The sequence below is a fragment of the Oncorhynchus keta genome, chromosome 37, assembly GCF_023373465.1.
Source record: "Oncorhynchus keta strain PuntledgeMale-10-30-2019 chromosome 37, Oket_V2, whole genome shotgun sequence".
NCBI classification, from domain to species: Eukaryota; Metazoa; Chordata; class Actinopteri; order Salmoniformes; family Salmonidae; genus Oncorhynchus; species Oncorhynchus keta.
In genome coordinates, this window is record NC_068457.1 from 13,825,838 (window position 1) to 13,848,827 (window position 22,990).

The following is a 22,990-nucleotide window of genomic DNA, read 5'->3' on the forward strand; positions in this document are numbered from 1 at the left end:
ATAAATTATACCTCCTAAAATGATACCAGGAAGTCCTGATCTATTCGTATGATTGCTATTGGTTGTCATCACTTCCTGTTCCTGTCTATTATGAATTCAAGGGTGAATATTTCATCTAATCTGCCACATATTGGTCAGTGTTCCATAACATACATAATACAGCATCACAAAGAACAAAAGAACAGAAAGTTGTCTGAGCCTACGTTACCAAGAGCTGGGCTGAGTAGAACAGCTGTGCAGAGGCTTTTGTTACCTCCTACACACAGACAACAACAATAACCAAACCAGTTCAGGGCCATATGTGAATCGTGGCTGGCTGTATTTCAGTGAGCGTAACGTTTGTTTTTCAGACACAAAGCTCAGATATTATTCTCTAAGCCTTTCGGGTGGGGAAGGGGAGGTTCAGCTAACATATGGAATTGTTTTATGATGGCCATACCATGGGTCATTTAGCTATTTGATTTGGAATTGTAGGACCCCTGTAGGTATTCCACAAAAATATTTAATTTGGTCTTTACTACTATAGCCCATAGAAACGCATTGAATAACACATTCATAAATGGCCAAACAGATTTTGAAGTGTCTTTCCTATATTTAAGAGATATAAGAAAGCTAAGTAAATATTCTTGTTTTTTGGATACATATTTAACCCCCTTTTTTCCCCCCATTCATTTATTCTTTAACAGTTACCTTCAGACGAGTGACACTTGTGGAGATCATAAATCCAAAACGGAGAACACCATCGTATTTGTGAGAATCTCTCCTTTCCATAGTAGGGTCATATTAGTTTGTAGCCCAAACGGTTCAGACGCTACAAAGGCTTTCGTGAGAAGACCGATTTTGAGGACTGTCTCATGGTCTGAAAAGCACTGCTGCAGCTCGGCCACCTTCCACCGTAGATGTGGAATTCTGACATAGGCAGATGTGGTGGATTGAGACGCAGCCCAATCAAACAAACGGACATCTCCAGCTTAAACTGACAGATTTTGATGGAGATATTTTTACTATGTTACTTAGTTTGACGCATGGATGCGTAAATAGACTCTTAAGGATTAGGGTTCAGGGTCAGAGTTTCTCTTGGTCAGTCCACATGGTCAGAGTCCAAATTCAAGGATGTATTCAGTGAGGTGAAACATTTAGAACGTTGCAGATAGAAATGTGATGAACGATTACTGATTTAGAATGACAGACAATCCTATCTCTGTTCTACACCATACCTTTATATCAGATAGAAATGTGATGAATAGACCTGACACGATTCCCCCATACTACATTACCGGTACTCCTATCTGTCCTATGTGATAAATTTCTAACTGAAATAGCACTGAACGGTCCCGTGGTTGGTACCTCATAGTGTAGAGCAGCGTCCCGTCATCCTTCAGTCTCAGTAGCTTGTTGGGCGTGGTCATGTTGTGGGCGATAGACTTTTTCCCGTTGAGGAAGAATGTGTCTGGGGTCCAGATGTTACTGGCCAGGAGGTTGTTCAGAGGCAGCATCTCCATGGGTCCTTTGAAACACAGGCGCTCGTCTTTCCAGCTTTGTCGGAAAAACACATCGATGGTGTATTCCTAAGTTGGAGAGAAACATGGTGTTGATACATGGTGAAAACACTCCGAGTCAAAGCCCATGGGGCCAATTACATGGACACATACAGATCTGCTATTTTAATTTGACCACTCAGACTCAGAGGATGTTCCTGTGCAGGAGGAAATGCAACGTGTGGTGTACCTGAGATTTAAAAAGGTTTTCAAATATTATTATTTTGTTGATTATTTTATTTTATTATATTTTATATTTTCGACTAACCTTACAAACCCCTCTCCTCATTGGAGTAAACTGACAAACGACAACACTTAAGCTTCTACTTCCAGCTTCTACATGCTATCTTCAGGAAAGTATTGACTTTTTCAACATTTTGTTACATTACAGCAGTTTTCTAAAATGGATTGAAGAATGAATAATCCTTCGCAATCTACACACAACACCCCATAATTACAAAGCAAAAACAGGTTGACATTTTTGCTAAAAAAAAAAAAAAAAATGTATTTACATAAGTATTCAGACCATTTGCTTTGAGACTCAAAATTGACCTCAAGGGCACATCCTGTTTCCATTGATCATCCTTGATGTTTCTACAACTTGATTGGCGTCCACCTGTGGTAAATTCAATTGATTGGACATGATTTGGAAAGGCACACAACTGTCTATATAAAGTCCCACAGTGCATGTCAGAGCAAAAACCAAACCCTGAGGTTGAAGGAATTGTCCGTAGAGCTCCGAGACAGGATTGTGTCAAGGCACAGATCTGGGGAAGGGTTCCAAAAAAATTTCGGCAGCATTGGAGTCCCTAAGAACACAGTGGTCACCATCATTCTTAAATGGAAGAAGTTTGGAACCACCAAGACTCTTCGAGTCGAGAAGCGTTGGTCAGGGAGGTGACCAAGAACACAATGGTCACTCTGACAGAGCTCTAGAGTTCCTCTGTGGAGAAAGGAGAATCTTCCAGAAGGACAACCATTTCTGCAGCACTCCACCAATCAGGCCTTTATGGAAGAGTGACCAGACGGAAGCCAATCCTCAGTAAAAGGCACATGACAGCCCACTTGGAGTTTGCCAAAAGGCACCTAAAGACTCTCAGACCATGAGAAACAAGATTCTCTGGATTGATGAAACCCTTTGGCCTGAATGCCAAGCATCATGTCTGGAGGAAACCTGGCACCATCCCTAGGGTGAAGCATGGTGGTGGCAGCATCATGCTGTGGGGATTCTATTTGCCTTGTATTTTTTACCGTGCTTTTTCAATAAAGTTTTAAACCTATATACATTTTACGGACACAATATGTATTTAGATTTGTTATTTTGTTGCTATTAGTCCCACCCTTCAGCTCTAGTCAACCCATCCCATACAGTTGAAGTTGGAAGTTTACATACACTTAGGTTGGAGTGATTAAAACTCTTTTTCAATCACTCCACAAATTTCTTGTTAACAAACTATAGTTTTGGCAAGTCGGTTAGGACATCTACTTTGTGCATGACACGAGTCATTTTTCCAACAATTGTTTACAGACAGATTATTTCACTTTTAATTCACTGTATCACAATTCCAGTGGGTCAGAAGTTTACATACACTAAGTTGACTGTGCCTTTAAACAGCTTGGAAAATTCCAGAAAATAATGGCATGGATTTAGAATCTTCTGATAGGCTAATTGACATCATTTGAGTCAATTGGAGGTGTACCTGTGGATGTATTTCAAGGCCTACCTTCAAAGTCAGTGCCTCTTTGCTTGACATCATGGGAAAATCAAAAGAAATCAGCCAAGACCTCAGAAAAACAATTATAGATCTCCACAAGTCTGGTTCACACCTTGGGAGCAATTTCCAAACGCCTGAAGGTACCACCTTCATCTGTACAAACAATAGTACACAAGTATAAACACAATGGGATCACGCAGCCGTCATACCACTCAGGAAGGAGACGCGTTCTGTCTGCTAGAGATGATTGTACTTTGGAGTGAATAGTGCCAATCAATCACAGAACAACAGCAAAGGACCCTGTGAAGATTCTGGAGGAAATAGGTACAAAGGTATCTATATCCACAGTAAAATGAGTCCTATATCGACATAACCTGAAAGGCCGCTCAGCAAGGAAGAAGCCACTGCTCCCAAACCGCCATAAAAAAGCCAGACTACGGTTTGCAACTGCACATGGGGACAAAGATCATACTTTTTGGAGAAATGTCCTCTGGTCTGATTAAACAAAAATACAACTGTTTGGCTATAATTACCATCATTACGTTTGGAGGAAAAAGGGGGTGGCTTGCAAGACGAAGAACACCATCCCAACCGTGAAGCACGGGGGTGACAGCCTCATGTTGTGGGAAGAAGACTGGTGCATTTCACATAATAGATGGCATCACGAGGAAGGAAAATTACATGGATATATTAAAGCAACATCTCAAGACATCAGTCAGGAAGTTAAATCTTGGTCACAAAAGGGTCTTCCAAATCGACAATGACCTCAAATTACTTCCAAAGTTGTGTCAAAATGGCTTAAGGACAACAAAGTTAAGGTATTGGAGTGGCCATCACAAAGCCCTGACCTCAATCCTATGGAAAATCTGTGGGCAGAACTAAACAAGTGTGTGCGAGCATGGAGTCCTACAAATCTGACTCAGTTACACCCGCTCTGTCAGGAGGAATGGGCCAAAATTTACCCAACTTTTTGTGGGAAACTTGTGGAAGGCTACCCAAAATGTTTGACCCAATTTAAACATTTTAAAGGCAATGCTACCAAATACTAATTGAGTGTATGTAAATGTCTGACCCACTGGGAATGTGATGAAAGAAATAAAAGCTGAAATGAATAATTCTCTCCTATTATTCTCTCATTTCACATTCTTAAAATAAAGTGGTGATCCTAACTGACCTTGTGAAAAACTGAGTTTAAATGTATTTGGCTAAGGTGTATTTAAACGTCCGACTTCAACTGTATCTCTTAACACCATCCATGTTGGATTTCCATGTGCCATATATATTTCAACTGTGCTGTGATGTTTCACAAAAGTACTGAACCTTTCTATTGTCATGGTTTCTACAGAATGGGTGATTTGCAAAGTCATAATCAATCGATCAGTAATATAATCATATTTTTGGCATCATATTTTTAATTTACAATCTGTATACACTATGAGAATAAAAAGCTTTTTAAAGTTTGCAATTCCCACCTTAAAATGTCAGACTTGATTTGACCTAACGAAAAGTGTATCAACGCCCACAAAAATATCCATGAATTATAATCCACATAATAATTCACATTTCCTGTTGCTGCAGGATTCTTTTCCTGCTGTGAGAAACTGGTCAAATTAAGATAATAAACTGTAACAAAACAATACTAAAAGCAGATTCTCCGTTGAAATAACGTTTCAGTCCAGCACTGTGCTTAATCTGCATCCTGGAAAACAGGCCCATCATGTATTTCTTTATAAAATATTGATGTATTACTTAACAAAAAAACGATGAATACATGTAATTTATATGCATCTAGGATAATTGTTGTGTGTTCGTAACATCTACAGGAGGGTTTGGTGTTGCTCCTTTCGCAAATAATGACATTAGTGGACGTCATTGAAACCGTGCATTATGAAATGGGCTGTAAATTGACTCACCATTTCAGTATCTGAAACTGGGCCAAAGCTTGTGACAAATATATTGGTTTTGATCTCCGTGACCTTTTCTGTGGATAGAATGGGATTTGGAATATGACCGTGAACATGAAGAGACAAGAGACAGGGACAAATTCAATTTATGAGGAAATCATCATCGAGATTTCCATTTCAAATCTTTACAGCCTTCAATGACAGAAACCATTCTAAGGAAGTGAGTGCAGCTCTGTTCTCCAACCCCATTTTGGCAAATCAATGTTGGATGTATCCGTGTTACATTAGCGACATTTATAAAACAAGATTTAGAACGGGGGGGGGGGTTGATTAAAAAAAATCACTAAGAACAAATCGGTGGAAGAACATTTTCTTTCCTCTAAGAGATGCAGGATATTTCTATCTTCCGGTGAACACTCTTCGACTCCCTCTCTCTCTCGTCTGAATAGAGGTCTGGATCTCAAGGTTACTTTTTGCAGATGGAGGTGGTGGTCATGAGGGGGGCTGTGTGATATATATGGCGTGTTGGCAGTGCAGTTCCTTCTCACTTAGGATTGATCTATTACTGTGATTGCTTTGCTCTTGGAATGTATTCCAGTCAATGCAATTCTGTACATTAGAACAGTCTATTCTATTTTTCTCACTGAATCCAAGAAGTCTATCGAGTGTGATTTTACAGAGGGGGAAAATGCTATGCTGGATCACAAATTATGTATGAGGCTAAGCATTGGCATACTGCAGTTTCACGAGCCCCCGCAAGGTCCGAGCAAGTTTAATAGCTTATCTCATGCTATTCTAAACATTTTGCCATGAAACTGAGAGAAAATGTTGCAGTTTTAAAGTTAATTTGCTAATAATTTTGCCATGGCTTATGATATGCTATCTGGGGGAGAGGTGACCTCCAGGCCACTATGTTCACCATGCATTTATCATCTCATCAGCTGGTAACTTTTCTTCTTGTGACAGGTCAATTTGCTGCAGCATAACCTGCATAGTCTTTAGGCTGCAGTAATATAATTGCTTTAAATCAGTGCACACGCAGGCACACTCTCTTAGTGTTTCTCTTTCCCATCAAATCCCTTCAAGTTGCAAAAGAACCAAAATACATTTCAGTATAAATTCTAACAAAGGCAAACTGTACGTTGAAACAGAAACATCCACATTTCACACTGTATTTTGGTTCTATAAATCTCCTGCATCAACATGCTACAATGGTTCTGCTGCACCTGGCTTGAGTGTACTCTGAGGAAATCTAATGTCAAATAAGGGATTTTCCGGAACACAAGAGTATTAGTGAATGACATTTGCCCCAATAAAATTAATACTGCATTGTACTGTACTGTATTGCATTGCATCGTACTGTACTGCATTGTACTGTATTGTATTGCATTATACTGCATTGTACTGTAACCTCTAGTGATATGAGTTTGGATCAGAGTGGTCTGTAAGTCGGTATACGTTACCTCCAAGTCCTGGTCTGAGTCTGTTGTCGTAGCCGTCCAGCAGTCCGTCCAGTATCCGTGTGAAGATGGTGATGTTATCATTAGCCTCTGCCTCTTTCAATGCCTCTGCTGTGGTCTGGCCAAGACTGGGAAAGACAGAACATCAATCAGGCTGGTTAGTTCCACATACTGTAACATGGAGACTGCTTGACAAGGCTAGTGTTGATGGAAATAAAGCACATCATAGTTGGGCATGTACAGTATATCTACTGTTCAAATGAGGATGTAATGCAGTGTATAGTCAGATTGGATGGTAAAACGCTTCACTTACCCCAGGTGACATGTAATACACACCAGCAAGACAGAGATCCACACGTGTTTCATTGTAGAAAAGCTGGGCATTTTGTCCTCTATGTCTGGAATAACAACATATAATCCACAATCAGTACTTTCAGTAGTATGTATTGTTATCATACTTCCACTCCTACTTATCCTACACTATACTCCTACATTATACTCCTACCAGACAAGTATTACTACAGTACTACTAATACTATAGTACACTAATGATACTGTAGGTACGTTGGTGTTATACTGTATCCCACCCTTCCCGAATACACACACTTGACCACACACACTTTCAACTAGCAGCCCTATAATGGACCTACAAGAGTAATCAGTAGGCTAACCTTGATACAATAACTGTTTGAAACTGTGAATATACCAGTCATGTCTTTCTACATTCCTGGCTGACGTCCTTGTGTGCATTCATTTTGCCCAATGCTAAACACCTTGTTGCAGCAGTATTATAACATCTCCCCATTTTGCTGCAACTGTTCGTGTTCGCAGTAGCACTGTATTGGTGGTCCTCACTGCGTATGAATTCGCAGGCAGTGCAATAGGTTTTCAATGAAGGCTAATGATGTACCCTCGCTGTTCCCTTTCCCCAGACACCCCCCACCCCCACTCATACCCCCCTAACAAAAGAGGGAAGGAGGGTGAGGGTGCTTCTGATGCCACCCTCATGCATAAAAGAGGGTTAAAAATCAATCACCTGTAGAGAGATCCATCATCTTGATTTAAATCCAGGTTAGAAAACGATACAAAACCCGCAGCAATGAAAGTCAAGGGTATGCTGCTGCTCCTTCAGAGGGATATAGATATTCTCCGTTTATATTTGCCACCGCAGGCAGTCTCGATCGTGTATTGTTCTCTCCTGATTTGCTTGACTGACTTCCTACTCATGTCAAACAGATGTTTGCGTCTTGTGCTGCCACCTCCTTCCCGCCTTTTGGAGATGAGAGGTTTTAATGCCGAGCCCTCATCTTTGGTCGTGACAACAACGTTTTTCGTGTCACATACCCTTGGTCTCAAGTAATTTGTCCACTCAGAGCGGACTAGCGGCCCGGCGCCCCATCTACATCAGAAATCACACTCACCTCCAGTTGCCGCTCACATGCACACACTGCAACGATTTGCTAACCGGTGCGTTATCATAGGTGCGACAGTGAAAACGATCCTCCAGGAACTCCAAGCGTCACTTAACTTTCCCCTGTTATCTTACTTGCCACTGTAGGCTACTCTTGCCTATGCACATTGCTTTGGTTAGTTAAAACGTAATCCTCTCCCGCAAGCTAATATACTGTCTAGTCGAAATCAATTGAATGAATGAGGGGCAGTGGGTTGATCCATCCAGAAGAAGAAACAAATAAGGATATATCCCAAGGACCCAATAAAACGGTTTACCTATTCAGCTACATGTTCAATTTTGGTCCTCTCTGTTTAACTAGCCTTTTCTCTCATTCAGTGGGAAATGCGTCAGCTTTGTTGAGAAGAAAATGACCGCTTATTATAGCTTTAATGCACATGGTACTGCTGCCTCCAGAGTACTGCCTATGATTTCGATCCGACCTATTATGCCACGATGACTCACCAGCCTAAGGTCCATCATTGAGAATTATAACGGTAATGACTCGGGGAAATCGAGAATGAACGCACTCAAATATTAAAAGAAGGATCGCAATAAATCAATGTCTATCAAAAGGTGTGATTAGACAATCTTTCCTGAAAAAACAACTTTTTTTTTTTTTTTTTTTTTTTTACAGTTATCCTACATCAAAGTCGTTATACCAATTGCCATGAGAGGGTACTCTAACTCCATATCTATCTTTTGACAGAACATTATGCTGACTAATCATATTTCACTCTACTGTAGCACGGTATTCATTGCAATCAATAGTTGACAGTTCAGTTTGACATATCTATAATGCGTGAATTATTTGCACCAAGTAGACACATGTTGCACTGTCTTGTAAATTGCTAGGTATGTCTGAGTTATTTAAGTGGTGCTAAGGTGTTTCAGCTCCATGTTTGAGCTGTACAGCTCCGTCCCTATAGCGCGTTCTGACCCTACCGTAATTCCATCGGGTGGTGCTGAAACTAACTTGTGCATGGAAAACACTCATTCCTAAAGTACAATGCTTATCATATAAAGCACTTCCAGTGTTTGGGAAAGAGAGTATGCCAAGTGTGTCCTATTATAAGAACATCACATAGTCCAAAAACAATTAACCCACTGCATACCTACCTACTATAGCGACGCCTACAACTAAATGGAGTCTATTACAGACTTTACACTGTGTTGTATGTTACCAGGTGTGCGTTATCACCGTATATATGAATCATAATCACCTTGTGTGACTGTGCAGGTGTAAATGAAAGTGTTGTACTGAGTCATATTTCCTCTTTTCGTCCCCCCAGGAATGCAGTCGATGGAAACAAGAAGTTGTTTGCAATCTATGATACCAGGTAAGTACATCAGTCAGTGAGACTGACAGTCCCCACGGGCTCGAGTGGTCGATTTTGATTATTGAATGGGGCTTGGAGGAAGGGAGATAGACCCCTTATGCCACTTTGCATCAGGTATAGCAATTCAGTCTAGGCCTACATCTATTTGGCCCATTATGTGAAATATTATAGGGATTAGAACATATTCAGGTTTAGAGTCAATTAGATGAATATCTGGAGTGAGCGGGTTTGGCTCCAATCCAAGCCATTACCTTTACTGCCTCCACCGGTGGCGTCTTTGCCAGTAGCCTGCATACATTTCAGTGAGGAGTGTAGTTCTTTCATGTCTCCCGGTTGCATAGAGAGAGAGGAGAGAAATCCGAAATACGAGGGATGTCAAACCGAACAGATCTGAAGGGTGTGAAAAGCCAACGACTTCTTCCACGAGAACTTGCCAATGGAATAATCTGAGTTGTAAACATATTGTACCGTTTTTGCGTTGCACTTTTCCCCCCACCTAAACAGTAAGGAATGTGGGCTTTTCTGAGTGGAACATTATTTAGTGTTCTTTCAGCACCAGTGATTGTAGCTGTCGTTTGTTGCGCACAAAGGTGAGTGATCTCTCTAGTAAAAGTGTGACGGGAAAAACGAACGTGCAATTTTGTAGTAAACATAATCTTTTTTGTTGTTGTTGTTTCAGCGTGAATGAACCAGGGAACATGTCTTTTGTGAAAGAGACGGTGGACAAACTACTAAAGGGATATGATATTCGTCTTCGACCAGACTTTGGAGGTACGTTTTCAAAAGTGGGGCAACCATGTTGCAGCGTGTCCATGTTTACTATGCAGATTCGCACATCTTGGGCTCATATTGCAGCCATTTTTCGAATTAATTGTCATTGTAAATTATACCCTTGCATTTGCATTACAGGGGCCCCTGTTGCAGTTGGCATGAGTATAGATGTGGCGAGCATAGACATGGTATCCGAAGTCAACATGGTGAGTGAACCCCCCCCATACTGTAAACATTAGGACTCACACAATTGCGTTTTTTGCTTTGCCCACGTTCATATAGTACTTGAATATATTTCTCCTGGGATTCACGAACTGCTAAACTTTCATTCAAAGTCATACAATAATGTCCTACAATTAGAGTTATTGTGTGCCTAACTATGTTTCACAATGCTTGTATTCAGCCAATATCACGTTAGATACCAGCCGCTGTCCATCAGACTAGTGCTGAAAACATATGGTCTACATGTAGGATGCAGAGTGGTACTCTGCTCTGCACTCTTTTGTCAGTTGTCTTGTGTTTGTATGTGTGTTTTTACTCTAACTCAACTCAACATTTCTGAGTCATTCTCCCCTTGACCTTGTTCATCAGTTGTGCTACATGTATTGGTATGTGGCATTGGAAAGTGAAAAGTACAGTATGTTCAGCAACTCCAGCACTTCAAAGAGGAGTATTAGAAGCTTAGACATGGGCATTCTCTCTCTCTCTCTCTCTCTCTCTCTCTCTCTCTCTCTCTCTCTCTCTCTCTCTCTCTCTCTCTCTCTCTCTCTCTCTCTCTCTCTCTCTCTCTCTCTCTCTCACACACACACACACAATTCAATTCAATTCAATTTAATTTTCCTTATTGACCTGAAGTAACAATGTACATATTGCCAAAGCTTACTTTGGAGATTTACAATATTAACATCATTAAAATAATAATAATCTATTGTCAACAGGACAACAGCAACAACGATAATCAAGGGTCAAAATAACCATACATTGAACGATGGCATAGAGGACATGTGCAGGTTGGTTGGTCTGACAGACACTGTACCTCATCTTATGGCAGGCAGCAATGAAGTGCCCTGCCAACGCAGAGCTCTCTGCGTCCTCCCCCAACAGGCCGGGTAGTTTGTTCTCATCAGAGAGGTCTTTGAAACCTTGAATACGTTTTTTTTATTACTCTCTCTCCCAGCTCTCTCTCTCTCTCTCTCTCTCTCTCTCTCTCTCTCTCTCTCTCTCTCTCTCTCTCTCTCAAGCTCTCTCTCTCTCTTTCACTCTCAAGCTCTCTCTCACTCTTTCACTCTCAAGCTCTCTCTCTCTCACGAACGCACGTGCACGCACACACACACACATACCTCTACACCCCCCACTCCGCACAGACCTTTACCCTCCCCTGCATCTGTGGCTTGTCTTTGAATACACCTGCCTGGGCTCAACTTCTTACAACTGTGCATGTGCAATGTGTATCCTGGAAAGTGGCGCAGCATGTGCACAGCAGCTGTTCACGTTTCTATCAGAAATAATGATCTCTGGGCTGCTCACCTATCTGGGACTGGCATTTCAGGTGAGAAGCCACTTAAATTCGCCATGTGCGCAGGATACAACAGTACAGTGAAATTCTTACCTTGAGAATGCAGTGTTAATAATAATTAATAATAATAATATAGATAACAAAAAAACATTTAAATAATAACTATGATGTGAGATAAAAAAAACATATCACATTTACATAAATATTCTGACCCTTTACTCGGTACTTTGTTGAAGCACCTCTTGCAGCGATTATAGCATCAAGTCTTTTTGGGTATGAAGCTACAAGCTTGGCACACCTGTATTTGGGAAAGATGGGGAGTTTCTTCCATTCTTCTCTGCAGATCCTCTCAAGCTCTGTCAGGTTCGATCGGGAGCGTTGCTGCACAGCTATTTTCAGGTCTCTCCTGAGATGTTAGATCGGGTTCAAGTCCGGGCTCTGGCTGGGCCACTCAAAAACATTCAGAGACTTGACCCGACGCCACTCCTGCATTGTCTTGGCAGTGTGCTTAGGGTTGTCCTGTTGGAAGGTAAACCTTCACCCCAGTCTGAGGTCCGGAGCACTCTGGAACAGGTTTCATCAAGGATCTCTCTGTACTTTGCTCCGTTCATCTTCTCCTCGATCCTGACTAGTCTCCCTGTCCCTGCCACTGAAAAACATCCCCACAGCATGATGCTGCCACCACCATGTTTCACCGTAGGGATGGTGCCAGGTTCCCTCCAGATATGATGGGTTCAATCTTGGTTTCATCAGACCAGAGAATCTTGGTTCTCATGGTCTGAGAGTCTTTAGGTGCCTTTTGGCAAACTCCAAGTGGGCTGTCATGTGCCTTTTACTGAGGAGTGGCTTCAGTCTGGCCACTCTACCATAAAGGCCTGATTGGTGGAGTGCTGCAGAGATGGTTGTCCTTCTGGAAGGTTCTCCCATTGAAGCTCATTTGGAGGTTTGTGTCCAAAGAAGGAACAGATGTATACAGAATGGTGTTGTATGTGTAAAGTTGGATCAAAGAATCACCCGCAGCAAGAGTGACATCATTGATATACATAGAGAAAAGAGTCAGCCCAAGAATTGAACCCTGTGGCACCCCCATAGACTGCCAGAGTTCCAGACAACAGGCCCTCCGATTTGACACACTGAACTCTATCTGAGAAGTAGTTAGTGAACCAGTCGAGGCAGTCATTAGAGAAATCAAATTAAATCAAATAAAATTGTATTTGTCACGTACACATGGTTAACAGATGTTAATGCGAGTGTAGCGAAATGCTTGTGCTTCTCGTTCCGACCATGCAGTAATATCTAACAAGTGATCTAACAATTTCACAACAACTACCTTAAACACACAAGTGTAAAGGAATGAATAAGAATATGTACATAAAAATATATGGATGAGCGATAGCCGAACGGCATAGGCAAGATGCAGTAGATGGTATAGAGTACAGTATATACATATGGGATGAGTAATGTAGGGTATGCAAACATTATATAAAGTGGCATTGTTTAAAGTGGCTTGTGATACATTTATTACATCCAATTTTTAATTATTAATGTGGCTGGAGATTTGAGTCAGTATGTTGGCAGCAGCCACTCAATGTTAGTGATGGCTGTTTAACAGTCTGATGGTCTTGAGATAGAAGCTGTTTTTCAGTCTCTCAGTCCCAGCTTTGATGAACCTGTACTGACCTCACCTACTGGATGATAGCGGGGTGAACAGGCAGTGGCTTGGGTGGTTGTTGTCCTTGAGGATCTTTTTGGCCTTCCTGTGACATGGGGTGGTGTAGGTATCCTGGAGGGCAGGTAGTTGCCCCCGGTAATGCGTTGTGCAGACCTCACTATCCCCTGGAGAGCCTTACAGTTGTGGGCAGAGCAGTTGCCGTACCAGGTGGTGATACAGTCCGACAGGATACTCGCAATTGTGCATCTGTAAAAGTTTGTGAGTTTTTTGGTGACAAGCCGAATTTCTTCAGCTTCCTGAGGTTGAAGAGGCGCTGCTCCGCCTTCTTCCCCACGCTGTCTGTGTGGGTGGAACATTTCAGTTTGTCTGTGATGTGTATGCAGAGGAACTTAACATGTTCCACCTTCTCCACTACTGTCCCGTTGATGTGAATAGAGGGCTGCTCCCTCTGCTGTTTCCTGAAGTCCACGATCATCTCCTTTGTTTTGTTGACATTGAGTGTGAGGTTATTTTCCAGACACCACACTCCGAGGGCCCTCACCTCCTCCCTGTGGACCGTCTCATCGTTTTTGGTAATCAAGCCACTGTAGTGCCGTCTGCAAACTTGATGATTGAGTTGGAGGCATGCATGGCCACGCAGTCATGAGTGAACAGGGAATACAGGAGAGGGCTGAGAACACACCGTTGTGGGGCCCCAGTGTTGAAGATCAGCGGGGTGGGGATGTTGTTTCCTACCCTCACTACCTGGGGGCGGCCCGTCAGGAAGTCCAGGACCCAGTTGCACAGGGCGGGGTCGAGACCCAGGGTCTCGAGCTTAATGACAAGTTTGAAGGGTACTATGGTGTTAAATGATAAGCTGTAGTCCATGAACAGCATTCTTACATAGGTATTCCTCTTGTCCAGATGGGTTAGGACAGTGTGCAGTGTGATTGCGATTGCGTCGTCTGTGGACCTATTGGGGCGGTAAGCAAATTGGAGTAGGTCTAGGGTGTCAGGTAGGGTGGATGTGATATGGTCCGTGACTAGTCTATCAAAGCACTTCATGATGACGGAAGTGAGCGGTACGGGGCGATAGTCATTTAGCTCAGTTGCCTTAGCTTCCTTGGGAACAGGAATAAGGGTGGCCCTCTTGAAGCATGTGGGAACAGCAGACTGGGATAAGGATTGATTGAATATGTCCGTAAACACACCAGCCAGCTGGTCTGCGCATGCTCTGAGGACGTGGCTAGGGATGCCGTCTGGGCCGGCAGCCTTGCGAGGGTTAACATGTTTAAATGTTTTACTCACGTTGGCTGCAGTGAAGTAGAGCTCGCAGGTTTTGGTAGCGGGCCGTGTCCGTGACACTGTATGGTCCTCAAAGTGAGCAAAGAAGTTGTTTAGTTTGTCTGGTTTTCTTTTTGTAGTCCGTGATTGACTGTAGACCCTGCCACATACCTCTTATGTCTGAGCCGAAAAATTGCGACTCTACTTTGTCACTATCCTGACGCTTAGCTTGTTTGATTGCCTTGTGGAGGGAATAGCTACACTATTTGTAGTCGGTCATGTTTCCGGTCGCCTTGCCCTGTTTAAAAGCAGTGGTTTGCGCTTTCAGTTTTGCGTAAATGCTGCCATCAATCCAGTTGCCGCAGGTGGAAAGTGTGGCCAGCCGTAGAGAAATGCTTATTGAAATTCTCAATTATCGTGGATTTATCAGTGGTGACAGTGTTTCCTAGCCTCAGCTCAGTGGGCAGCTGAGAGGAGGTGCTCTTATTCTCCATGGACTTTACAGTGTCCCAAAACATTTGGAATTAGTGCTGCAGGATGCAAATTTCTGTTTGAAAAAGCTAGCCTTTGCTTTCCTAACTGACTGTGTATATTGGTTCTTGACTTCTGAAAAGTTACATATCGCGGGGACTATTCGAAGCTAGTGAAGTGCGCCACAGGATGTTTTTGTGCTGGTCAAGGGCAGTCAAGTCTGGAGTGAACCAAGGGCTATATCTGTTCTTAGTTGGGTGAAAGGGAATACTTATTTAAGATGGTGAGAAAGGCACTTTTGAAGAACAACCAGGCATCCTCTACTGACGGGATGAGGTCAATATCCTTCCAAGATACCTGGGCCAGGTCGATCAGAAAGGCCTGCTCGCAGAAGTGTTTTTTAGGGAGCGTTTGACAGTGATGAGGGGTGGTCGTTTGACCGCTGACCCATAACGGACGCAGGCAATGAGGCAGTGATTGATGAGATCCTGGTTGAAAACAGCGGAGGTGTATTTAGAGGGCAAGTTGGTCAGGATGATATCTATGAGGGTGCCCATGTTTACGGATTTTTGTACCTGGTACAATGTTCACGGATTTTTGTACCGGGTTGTGCCTGTTAGGTTCCTTGATAATTTGTGTGAGATTGAAGGCATCTAGTTTAGATTGTAGGGTGGCCGGGGTGTTAAGCATATCCCAGTTTAGGTCACCTAACATTACGAACTCTGATGATAGATGGGGGCAATCAATTCACATATGGTGTCCAGGGCACAGCTGGGAGCTGAGGGGGGTCTATAACAAGCGGCAACAGTGAGAAACCTATTTCTAGAGAGATTTTTAAAAGTAGTAGCTCGAGCTGTTTGGGAATAGACCTGGATAGTAGGACAGAACTCTGCAGGCTCTCTCTACAGTAGATTGCAACTCTGCCCCCTTTAGCAGTTCTATCTTGATGGAAAATGTTGTAAATGGGGATGGAAATCTCAGAATTTTTGGTAGCCTTCCTAAGCCAGGATTCAGACACAGCTACAACATCAGGGTTGGCGGAGTGTGCTAAAGCAGTGAATAAAGCAAACATAGGTAGGAGGCTTCTGATGTTAACATGCATGAACCCAAGGCTTTTCCGGTTACAGAAGTCAACAAATGAGAGCGCCTGGGGACACACAGGGCCTGGATTAACCTCTACATCACCAGAGGAACAGTGGAGGAGTAGGATAAAGGGTACGGCTAAAGGCTATATGAACTGGTTGTCTAGTGCTTTCGGAACATAGAGTAAAAGGAGCAGAACGCTGGGCATGGTAGAATAGATTCAGAGCATAATGCACAGACAAAGGCATGGTAGGGTGCGACTACAGTGTAGGTAAACCTAGGCATTGAGTGACGATGAGAGAGGCTGCATCTCTGGAAGCGCCAGTTAAGCTAGGTGCGGTCTCCGCATGTGTGGGGGGCTGGGGCAACTGAGGCATGTAGAGCGGGACTAGATGCTCCGCAGTAAAACAAAACAAAGAGAGCTACCCTTAACAACAGTATACAAGGCATATTGACATTAGAGGGAGGCCTAAAGCAATCACTGGTGTTGATTGGGAGGGCTAAGACAACAACGGATAAACAGCTAAGACAAAAACAACAACGGGTAAATGGAGATGAATGGGGGGTCAGTTAGCTACACACAGTTTGAGGCTGAGGCCCACAGATAGGGAGCTGCTCGGCAGTCGTCACTACGCTAGGCGAGCAGGAGACACGGCGCTCAGAGAGTTAGCGGGCTGGGGCTAGTAGCTGGGTCCTCACTGACATCAACGATGCAGAGGCCGGTTGAAAGCACATCGGCCGAAATACGTCAGCAGACCAGTCGTGATGGATCAGCGTGGCTCCGTGTCGACAAACGGTCCAGGCCAATTGGCAAGAGAGGTATTGTAAGTTGGTGTATTTTGTATGCTAGCCGGAGGAATGGGCCTAGCTCGAGGCTAATTGGTGCTTGCATCTGGACAAAGGCGTTAGCAACAATAGCCACTTGGTAGCAGCTAGCTAGCTGCGATCATCCGGTGTAATGGTCCCGAGCATGCGGCAGGAATCCAGTGATGTAGTGGGGGGAAAAAGCAGTTTGATATGTTCAGGGCTGATATCGCGCTGTGCAGACTGGCAGATATTATCTGGGCTATCCAGGCTAAAGCGGCTGGTGTCTGTGCTAAAGGTAAAGAGCAGTGACTAACAATGACTAAATAGCTAGTAGCTAATTAGATGGCTAGCTTCTGACGGATAGCTTCTGATGCAGGAAAAAAATAGCAGTTGGGTGAGGCGGGTTGCAGGAAGGTATACTTAATTTGAAAATGGAAAAAGAGATTGAAATGTATACAGACATTTTTTAAAAGCTGAATATTTACACGGGACAAAAACAAACACATCTTGCTGCTACGCCATCTTGGTTGAGGCCACTGTGTTCTTGGGAACCTTCAATGCTGCAGAAATTTTGGGGGACCCGTACCCAGATCTGTACCTTGAGACAATCCTGTCTCTGAGCTCTACGGACAATTCCTTCGACCTCATGGCTTGGTTTTTGCTCTGACAATGTAATAGTGTAATAGTGACCAGTAGCAGAATAAATAGATACATACTAATGGTAACGGCAATCAATAATCAATGGATTCCAACAGGCCCCTCAGGCGCTACGCCCGCTGTAGGCCCATTCTGCTGACCTGCTCGCTACCTAGAGCTACTTGGAACCTTACTAATTCCACGACTGGTCTATCAGCGTCACCCAACGAAGAGGCAAAAACAGACTTACCCCCATCGCGACGTCACCCAAATGCTAACTTGCTAGCCCCGGTCTACTAACTGCTAGCCCCTGCTAACTGCTAGCCCCTGCTAACTGCTAGCCCCTGCTAACTGCTTGCTTGCTAACCTGGTCTGCTAACTGCTAGCTTGTTTAGCCCCGGCCTACTAACTGTTAGCGTGTTAGCATCGGCCTGCTAACTGTCTGAATGGCCGTGTTCCCAGTCAGCCCAACCACTCATTGGACCCATATGTTCACCTGGCTATGCATGCCTTTCTCTAATATCAATATGCCTCGTCCATTACTGTCCTGGTTAGTGATTACTGTCTTATTTCACTGTAGAGCCTCTAGCCCTGCTCAATATGCCTTAACCAACCATGTTGTTCCACCTCCTACATATGCGATGATATCACCTGGTTTAAACGTCTCTAGAGACTATATCTCTCTCACCATTACTCAATGCCTAGGTTTACCTCCAATGTACTCACATCCTACCGTACCTTTGTCTGTACACTATACCTTTAATCTATGCTATCGTGCACAGAAACCTGCTCCTTTTACTCTCTGTTCCGAACGTGCTAGATGGCCAGTTCGTATAGTATTTAGCCGTACCCTTATCCTACTTCTCCTCTGTTCTTCTGGTGATGTAGAGGTTAATCCAGGTTAATCCAGATTGCCCCCCCCCCTATCTTCTGAGCTCGTGCTACTAGGTGACCTAAACTGGGACATGCTTATAACACCTCGGCCATCCTACAATCCAAGCTTGATGCCCTTAATCTCACACAAATTATCAATGAACATACCAGGTACAACTCCAAATCTGTAAACACGGGCACCCTCATAGATGTCATCCTAACTAACTCACCCTCCAAATACACCTCTGCTGTTTTCAATCAAGATCTCAGCGACCAATGCCTCATTGCCTGCATCCGTAATGGGTCAGCGGTCAAACGGCCTCCACTCATCACTCAAACGCTCCTTAAAACACTTCTGCGAGCAGGCCTTTCTAATTGACCTGGCCGGGTATCCTGGGAATGACATTGACCTCATCCTGTCAGTAGATGATGCCTGGCTATTCTTTAAAAGTGCCTTCCTCACCATCTTAAATAAGCATGCCCCATTCAAAAAGAAATTGAACTAGGAATAGATATAGTCCTTGGTTCACTCCAGACCTGTCTGCCCTTGACCAGCACAAAAACATCCTGTGGCGTTCTACATTGGCATCGAATAGCCCCCGTGATATGCAACTTTTCAGGGAAGCTAGGAACAAATATACACAGGCAGTTAGGAAAGCTAAGGCTAGCTTTTTAAAACAGAAATTTGCATCATGTAGTACTAACTCAAAATAGTTCTGGGACACTGTAAAGTCCATGGAGAATAAGAGCACCTCCTCCCAGCTACCCACTGCTCTGAGGCTAGGAAACACTGTCACCACCGATAAATCCACGAAAATTGAGAATTTCAATCAGCATTTCTCTACGGCTGGCCATGCTTTCCACCTGGCTAACCCTACCTCGCTCAACTGCCCGGTACCCTCCAAAGCCCCCACCATTTCTCCTTTACCCAAGTCCAGATAGCTGATGTTCTGAAAGAGCTGCAAAATCTGGACCCCTACAAATCAGCCAGGCTAGACAATCTGGACCCTCTCTTTCTAAAATTATCTGCCGAAATGGTTGCAACCCCTATTACTAGCCTGTTCAACCTCTCTTTTGTATCGTCTGAGATTCCCAAAGATTGGAAAGCTGCCGCGGTCATCCTCCTCTTCAAAGGGGGTGACACTCTAGACCTAAACTGCTACAGACCTATATCTATCCTACCCTGTCTTTCTAAGGTCTTCGAAAGCCAAGTTAACAAACAGATTACTGACCATTTCGAATCCCACCGTACCTTCTCCGCTATGCAATCTGGTTTCAGAGCTGGTCATGGGTGCACCTCAGCCACTCTCAAGGTCCTAAACGACATCATAACCGCCATCGATAAGAGACATTACTGTGCAGCCGTATTCATCGACCTGGCCAAGGCTTTCGACTCTGTCAATCACCACATTCTTATTGGCAGATTCAACAGCCTTGGTTTCTCAAATGATTGCCTCGCCTGGTTTACCAACTACTTCTCTGATAGAGTTCAGTGTGTCAAATCGGAGGGCCTGTTCTCCGGTCCTCTGGCTGTCTCTATGGGGGTGCCACAGGGTTCAATCCTCGGGCCGACTCTCTTCTCTGTATACATCAATGATGTTGCTCTTGCTGCTGGTGATTCTCTGCTACGCAGACGACACCATTCTGTATACTTCTGGCCCCTCTTTGGATACTGTGTTAACTAACCTCCAGACGAGCTTCAATGCCACACAACTCTCCTTCCGTGGCCTCCAACTGCTCTTAAACGCAGGGAAAACTAAACACGTTATTCAACCGATCACTGCCCGCACCTGCTCGCATGTCCAGCATCACTACTCTGGACGGCTCTGACATAGAATACGTGGACAAATACAAATACCTAGGTGTCTGGTTAGACTGTAAACTCTCCTTCCAGACTCACATTAAGCATGTCCAATCCAAAATGAAATCTAGAATTGGCTTCCTATTTCGCAACAAAGCATCCTTCACTCATGCTGCCAAACATACTCTCGTAAAACTGACCATCCTACCAATCTTCGACTTCGGTGATATCATCTATAAAATAGCCTCCAACACTCACTACTCAACTCACTGGATGCAGTCTATCACAGTGCCATCCGTTTTGTCACCAAAGCCCCATACACTACCCACCATTGCGACCTGTACTCTCTCTTTGGTTGGCCCTCGCTTCATACGCATCGCCAAACCCACTGGCTACAGGTTATCTACAAGTCTCTGCTAGGTAAAGCCCAGCCTTATCTCAGCTCACTGGTCACCATAGCAGCACCCACTCGTAGCATGCGCTCCAGCAGGCATATCTCACTGGTCACCCCCAAAGCCAATTCCTCCTTTGGTCGTCTTTCCTTCCAGTTCTCTGCTGCCAATGACTGGAACGAACTGCAAAAATCTCTGAAGCTGGAGACTGATATCTCCCTCACTAGCTGTAGGCACCAGGTGTCAGAGCACCTCACAGATCACTGCACCTGTACATAGCCCATCTGTAAACAGCCCATCTATCTACCTACCTCATCCCCATACAGCATTTATTTATTTATCTTGCTCCTTTGCTCCCCAGTATCTTTACTTGCACATTCATCTTCTGCACATCTACCATTCCAGTGTTTAATTGCTATATTGTAATTACTTCGCCACCATGGCCTATTTATTGCCTTAACTCCCTTATCTTACCTCATTTGCACTCACTGTATATAGACTTTTTGTTTTATTTTGTTCTACTGTATTATTGACTATGTTTTGTTTATTCCATGTGTAACTCTGTGTTGTTGTATGTGTCGAATTTCTATGCTTTATCTTGGCCAGGTCGCAGTTGCAAATAAGAACTTGTTCTCAACTAGCCTACCTGGTTAAATAAAGGTGAAATAAAATAAAAAAAATAAAATGGACAGCAGTGTGAAAAATGTGGCAATTTTTCATACATATGACATTCTCAAGAACAAGGCGCAAAATTGAATATACAGAGAGCCAAAATAGAAGAAAGAGATGAACTAATTAATTCACTGATTACATAATGAATGTTCTGGGTGATGTTCAATTAAGACAACAAGTTTTGGATGATGTAATATTCATCCTGGAGGATGTTCACGCGTCTCAGGATGCTGATCGAGGATCTGTTTTGCTCTTTAGATCATAATAAATTGAGGTTACGTTGACACAGAGGACCTAAACCTAAATCAGCACTCCTCCTTTTGTGACACCTGACACATACGGACCCTGGTCTTGTAGTGATTGCGATCGTTCCAGTAAGCACTGTAACCCGACCAAGTAAACCATTAATATGCTTTGATCTTCCTGAAACCAGGGACAGTTGTTTACGTTGGAACAGGAGGCTCTTTTGCGCCGCGACAATGGTAGTAGCCTGTAGGAAATGTGTAAATGAGATGCTCCTCTTTCCCTTTGATAGAAGAATCTCTTTGAAGATAATATGTAGTCCCGTGGGGACTCTATATATTTGAAATGGCAGAATTAGCTCTAAAACACTGGCTGGTCCTACATGTGTAGGTAAATAGTGCTTTGTGTATAGTCAGTGATCTTGGGTTAATAAGCTGTTCTCTCTCTCTCTCTCTCTGTGAGAACCTCAGTGATGGCTACATTTGCAGTTTGTCTTCCAAAGGGATGTCTTCTCTCTACTCTTAACACTGCATGGAGGAGGCAGGGGAGAGACTGTCATAGCCGTAGCCATCAGTTACCATGGGAACTAGGGTAATTACTAACACATACTGTATGACTGTGTATTGACTGCACCCAGGTGATGGTAGAACTTGAAAAACGGTATTGACCAAAGAAAATTGATGAACCATCTGAATGGCCACTGTGCCCAGTTTATTGAACAATAGATTTGTACTTAAATGACTGTCCATTTCAGGTTAGTTGAATCTCAAGCAACTGGAGTAAAAAGAGAAGAAATGTTGTAGGGTAGCTTCAGTCAAATTGTTGTTGTATGGAGAAGATATGAACCCATAAGGGACCGCAGAAATGGATATGGATTTGAATTCGCTATGAGATAGCCCGAGTAACCAGCCATCAGTCCCTCTGCAGAGTGGGTGCGTGGGTGCAGAAAATCTGTCATATGGAGTGGATATTTTTTCTCTCTCCAACTGTTCCTGTCATTAATGTTAGCTTTTCTCTGTGTCTATATGAAGAAATCCTGCCCCATCTACAGCCCATAGACCATACTGACCCTGGAATGTACATATAGGTTCATTTTAACGTTCCATCAGGAACTATGTGCAACCAGATGTCGAAGGGCACCACCCCTATGAATATTGGCAGGTCTACTAGGGGTTGTGAGGAAATTGATCTCCTGAAGTTACGGCTGTAATTCCCAGAGTGCTGTAGGAGAGTTATAAGAGGTGTAATGGAGTTATGCTTAAACGCTGACCCCCACTTTATCATTTCTGATTGCTATCGGACATGATTCTATCGATCCATGAAGCCAGCTCTCTGCAGTAGCATGATCCCGCTACAAAGTCTATATAGCTAGTGTGAGCGTGT

The 22,990-nt window shown here is 43.5% G+C and overlaps 2 protein-coding genes across 5 annotated transcripts in view; one reads left to right on the plus strand and one right to left on the minus strand.

The window, feature by feature from the left end:
• LOC118370244 (gamma-aminobutyric acid receptor subunit alpha-5-like) overlaps positions 1-8,469 on the minus strand; it is a 32,473-nt gene extending 24,004 nt beyond the window's left edge. Inside the window, exons 1-5 of the mRNA XM_035755169.2 lie at positions 7,654-8,469; positions 6,931-7,015; positions 6,621-6,745; positions 5,167-5,234; positions 1,348-1,568 (exon numbers count right to left, since the gene is read on the minus strand). Of these exons, the coding sequence (XP_035611062.1) occupies positions 1,348-1,568; positions 5,167-5,234; positions 6,621-6,745; positions 6,931-7,015; positions 7,654-7,672 (518 nt within the window). The 5' untranslated portion in view covers positions 7,673-8,469. The remainder of the gene's footprint in view (positions 1-1,347; positions 1,569-5,166; positions 5,235-6,620; positions 6,746-6,930; positions 7,016-7,653) is intronic.
• LOC118370243 (gamma-aminobutyric acid receptor subunit beta-3) overlaps positions 1-22,990 on the plus strand; it is a 57,329-nt gene that overhangs the window by 17,653 nt on the left and 16,686 nt on the right. For 2 of the 4 annotated variants that reach the window (XM_035755165.2, XM_035755166.2), the window contains exons 2-4: positions 9,360-9,407; positions 10,087-10,178; positions 10,317-10,384. In XM_035755165.2, coding sequence (XP_035611058.1) covers positions 9,360-9,407; positions 10,087-10,178; positions 10,317-10,384 — 208 coding nt within the window. Of the gene's footprint in view, positions 1-9,359; positions 9,408-9,455; positions 9,998-10,086; positions 10,179-10,316; positions 10,385-22,990 lie in introns of those variants that run through there. The other 2 variants (XM_035755167.2, XM_035755168.2) reach the window with 2 other exon arrangements.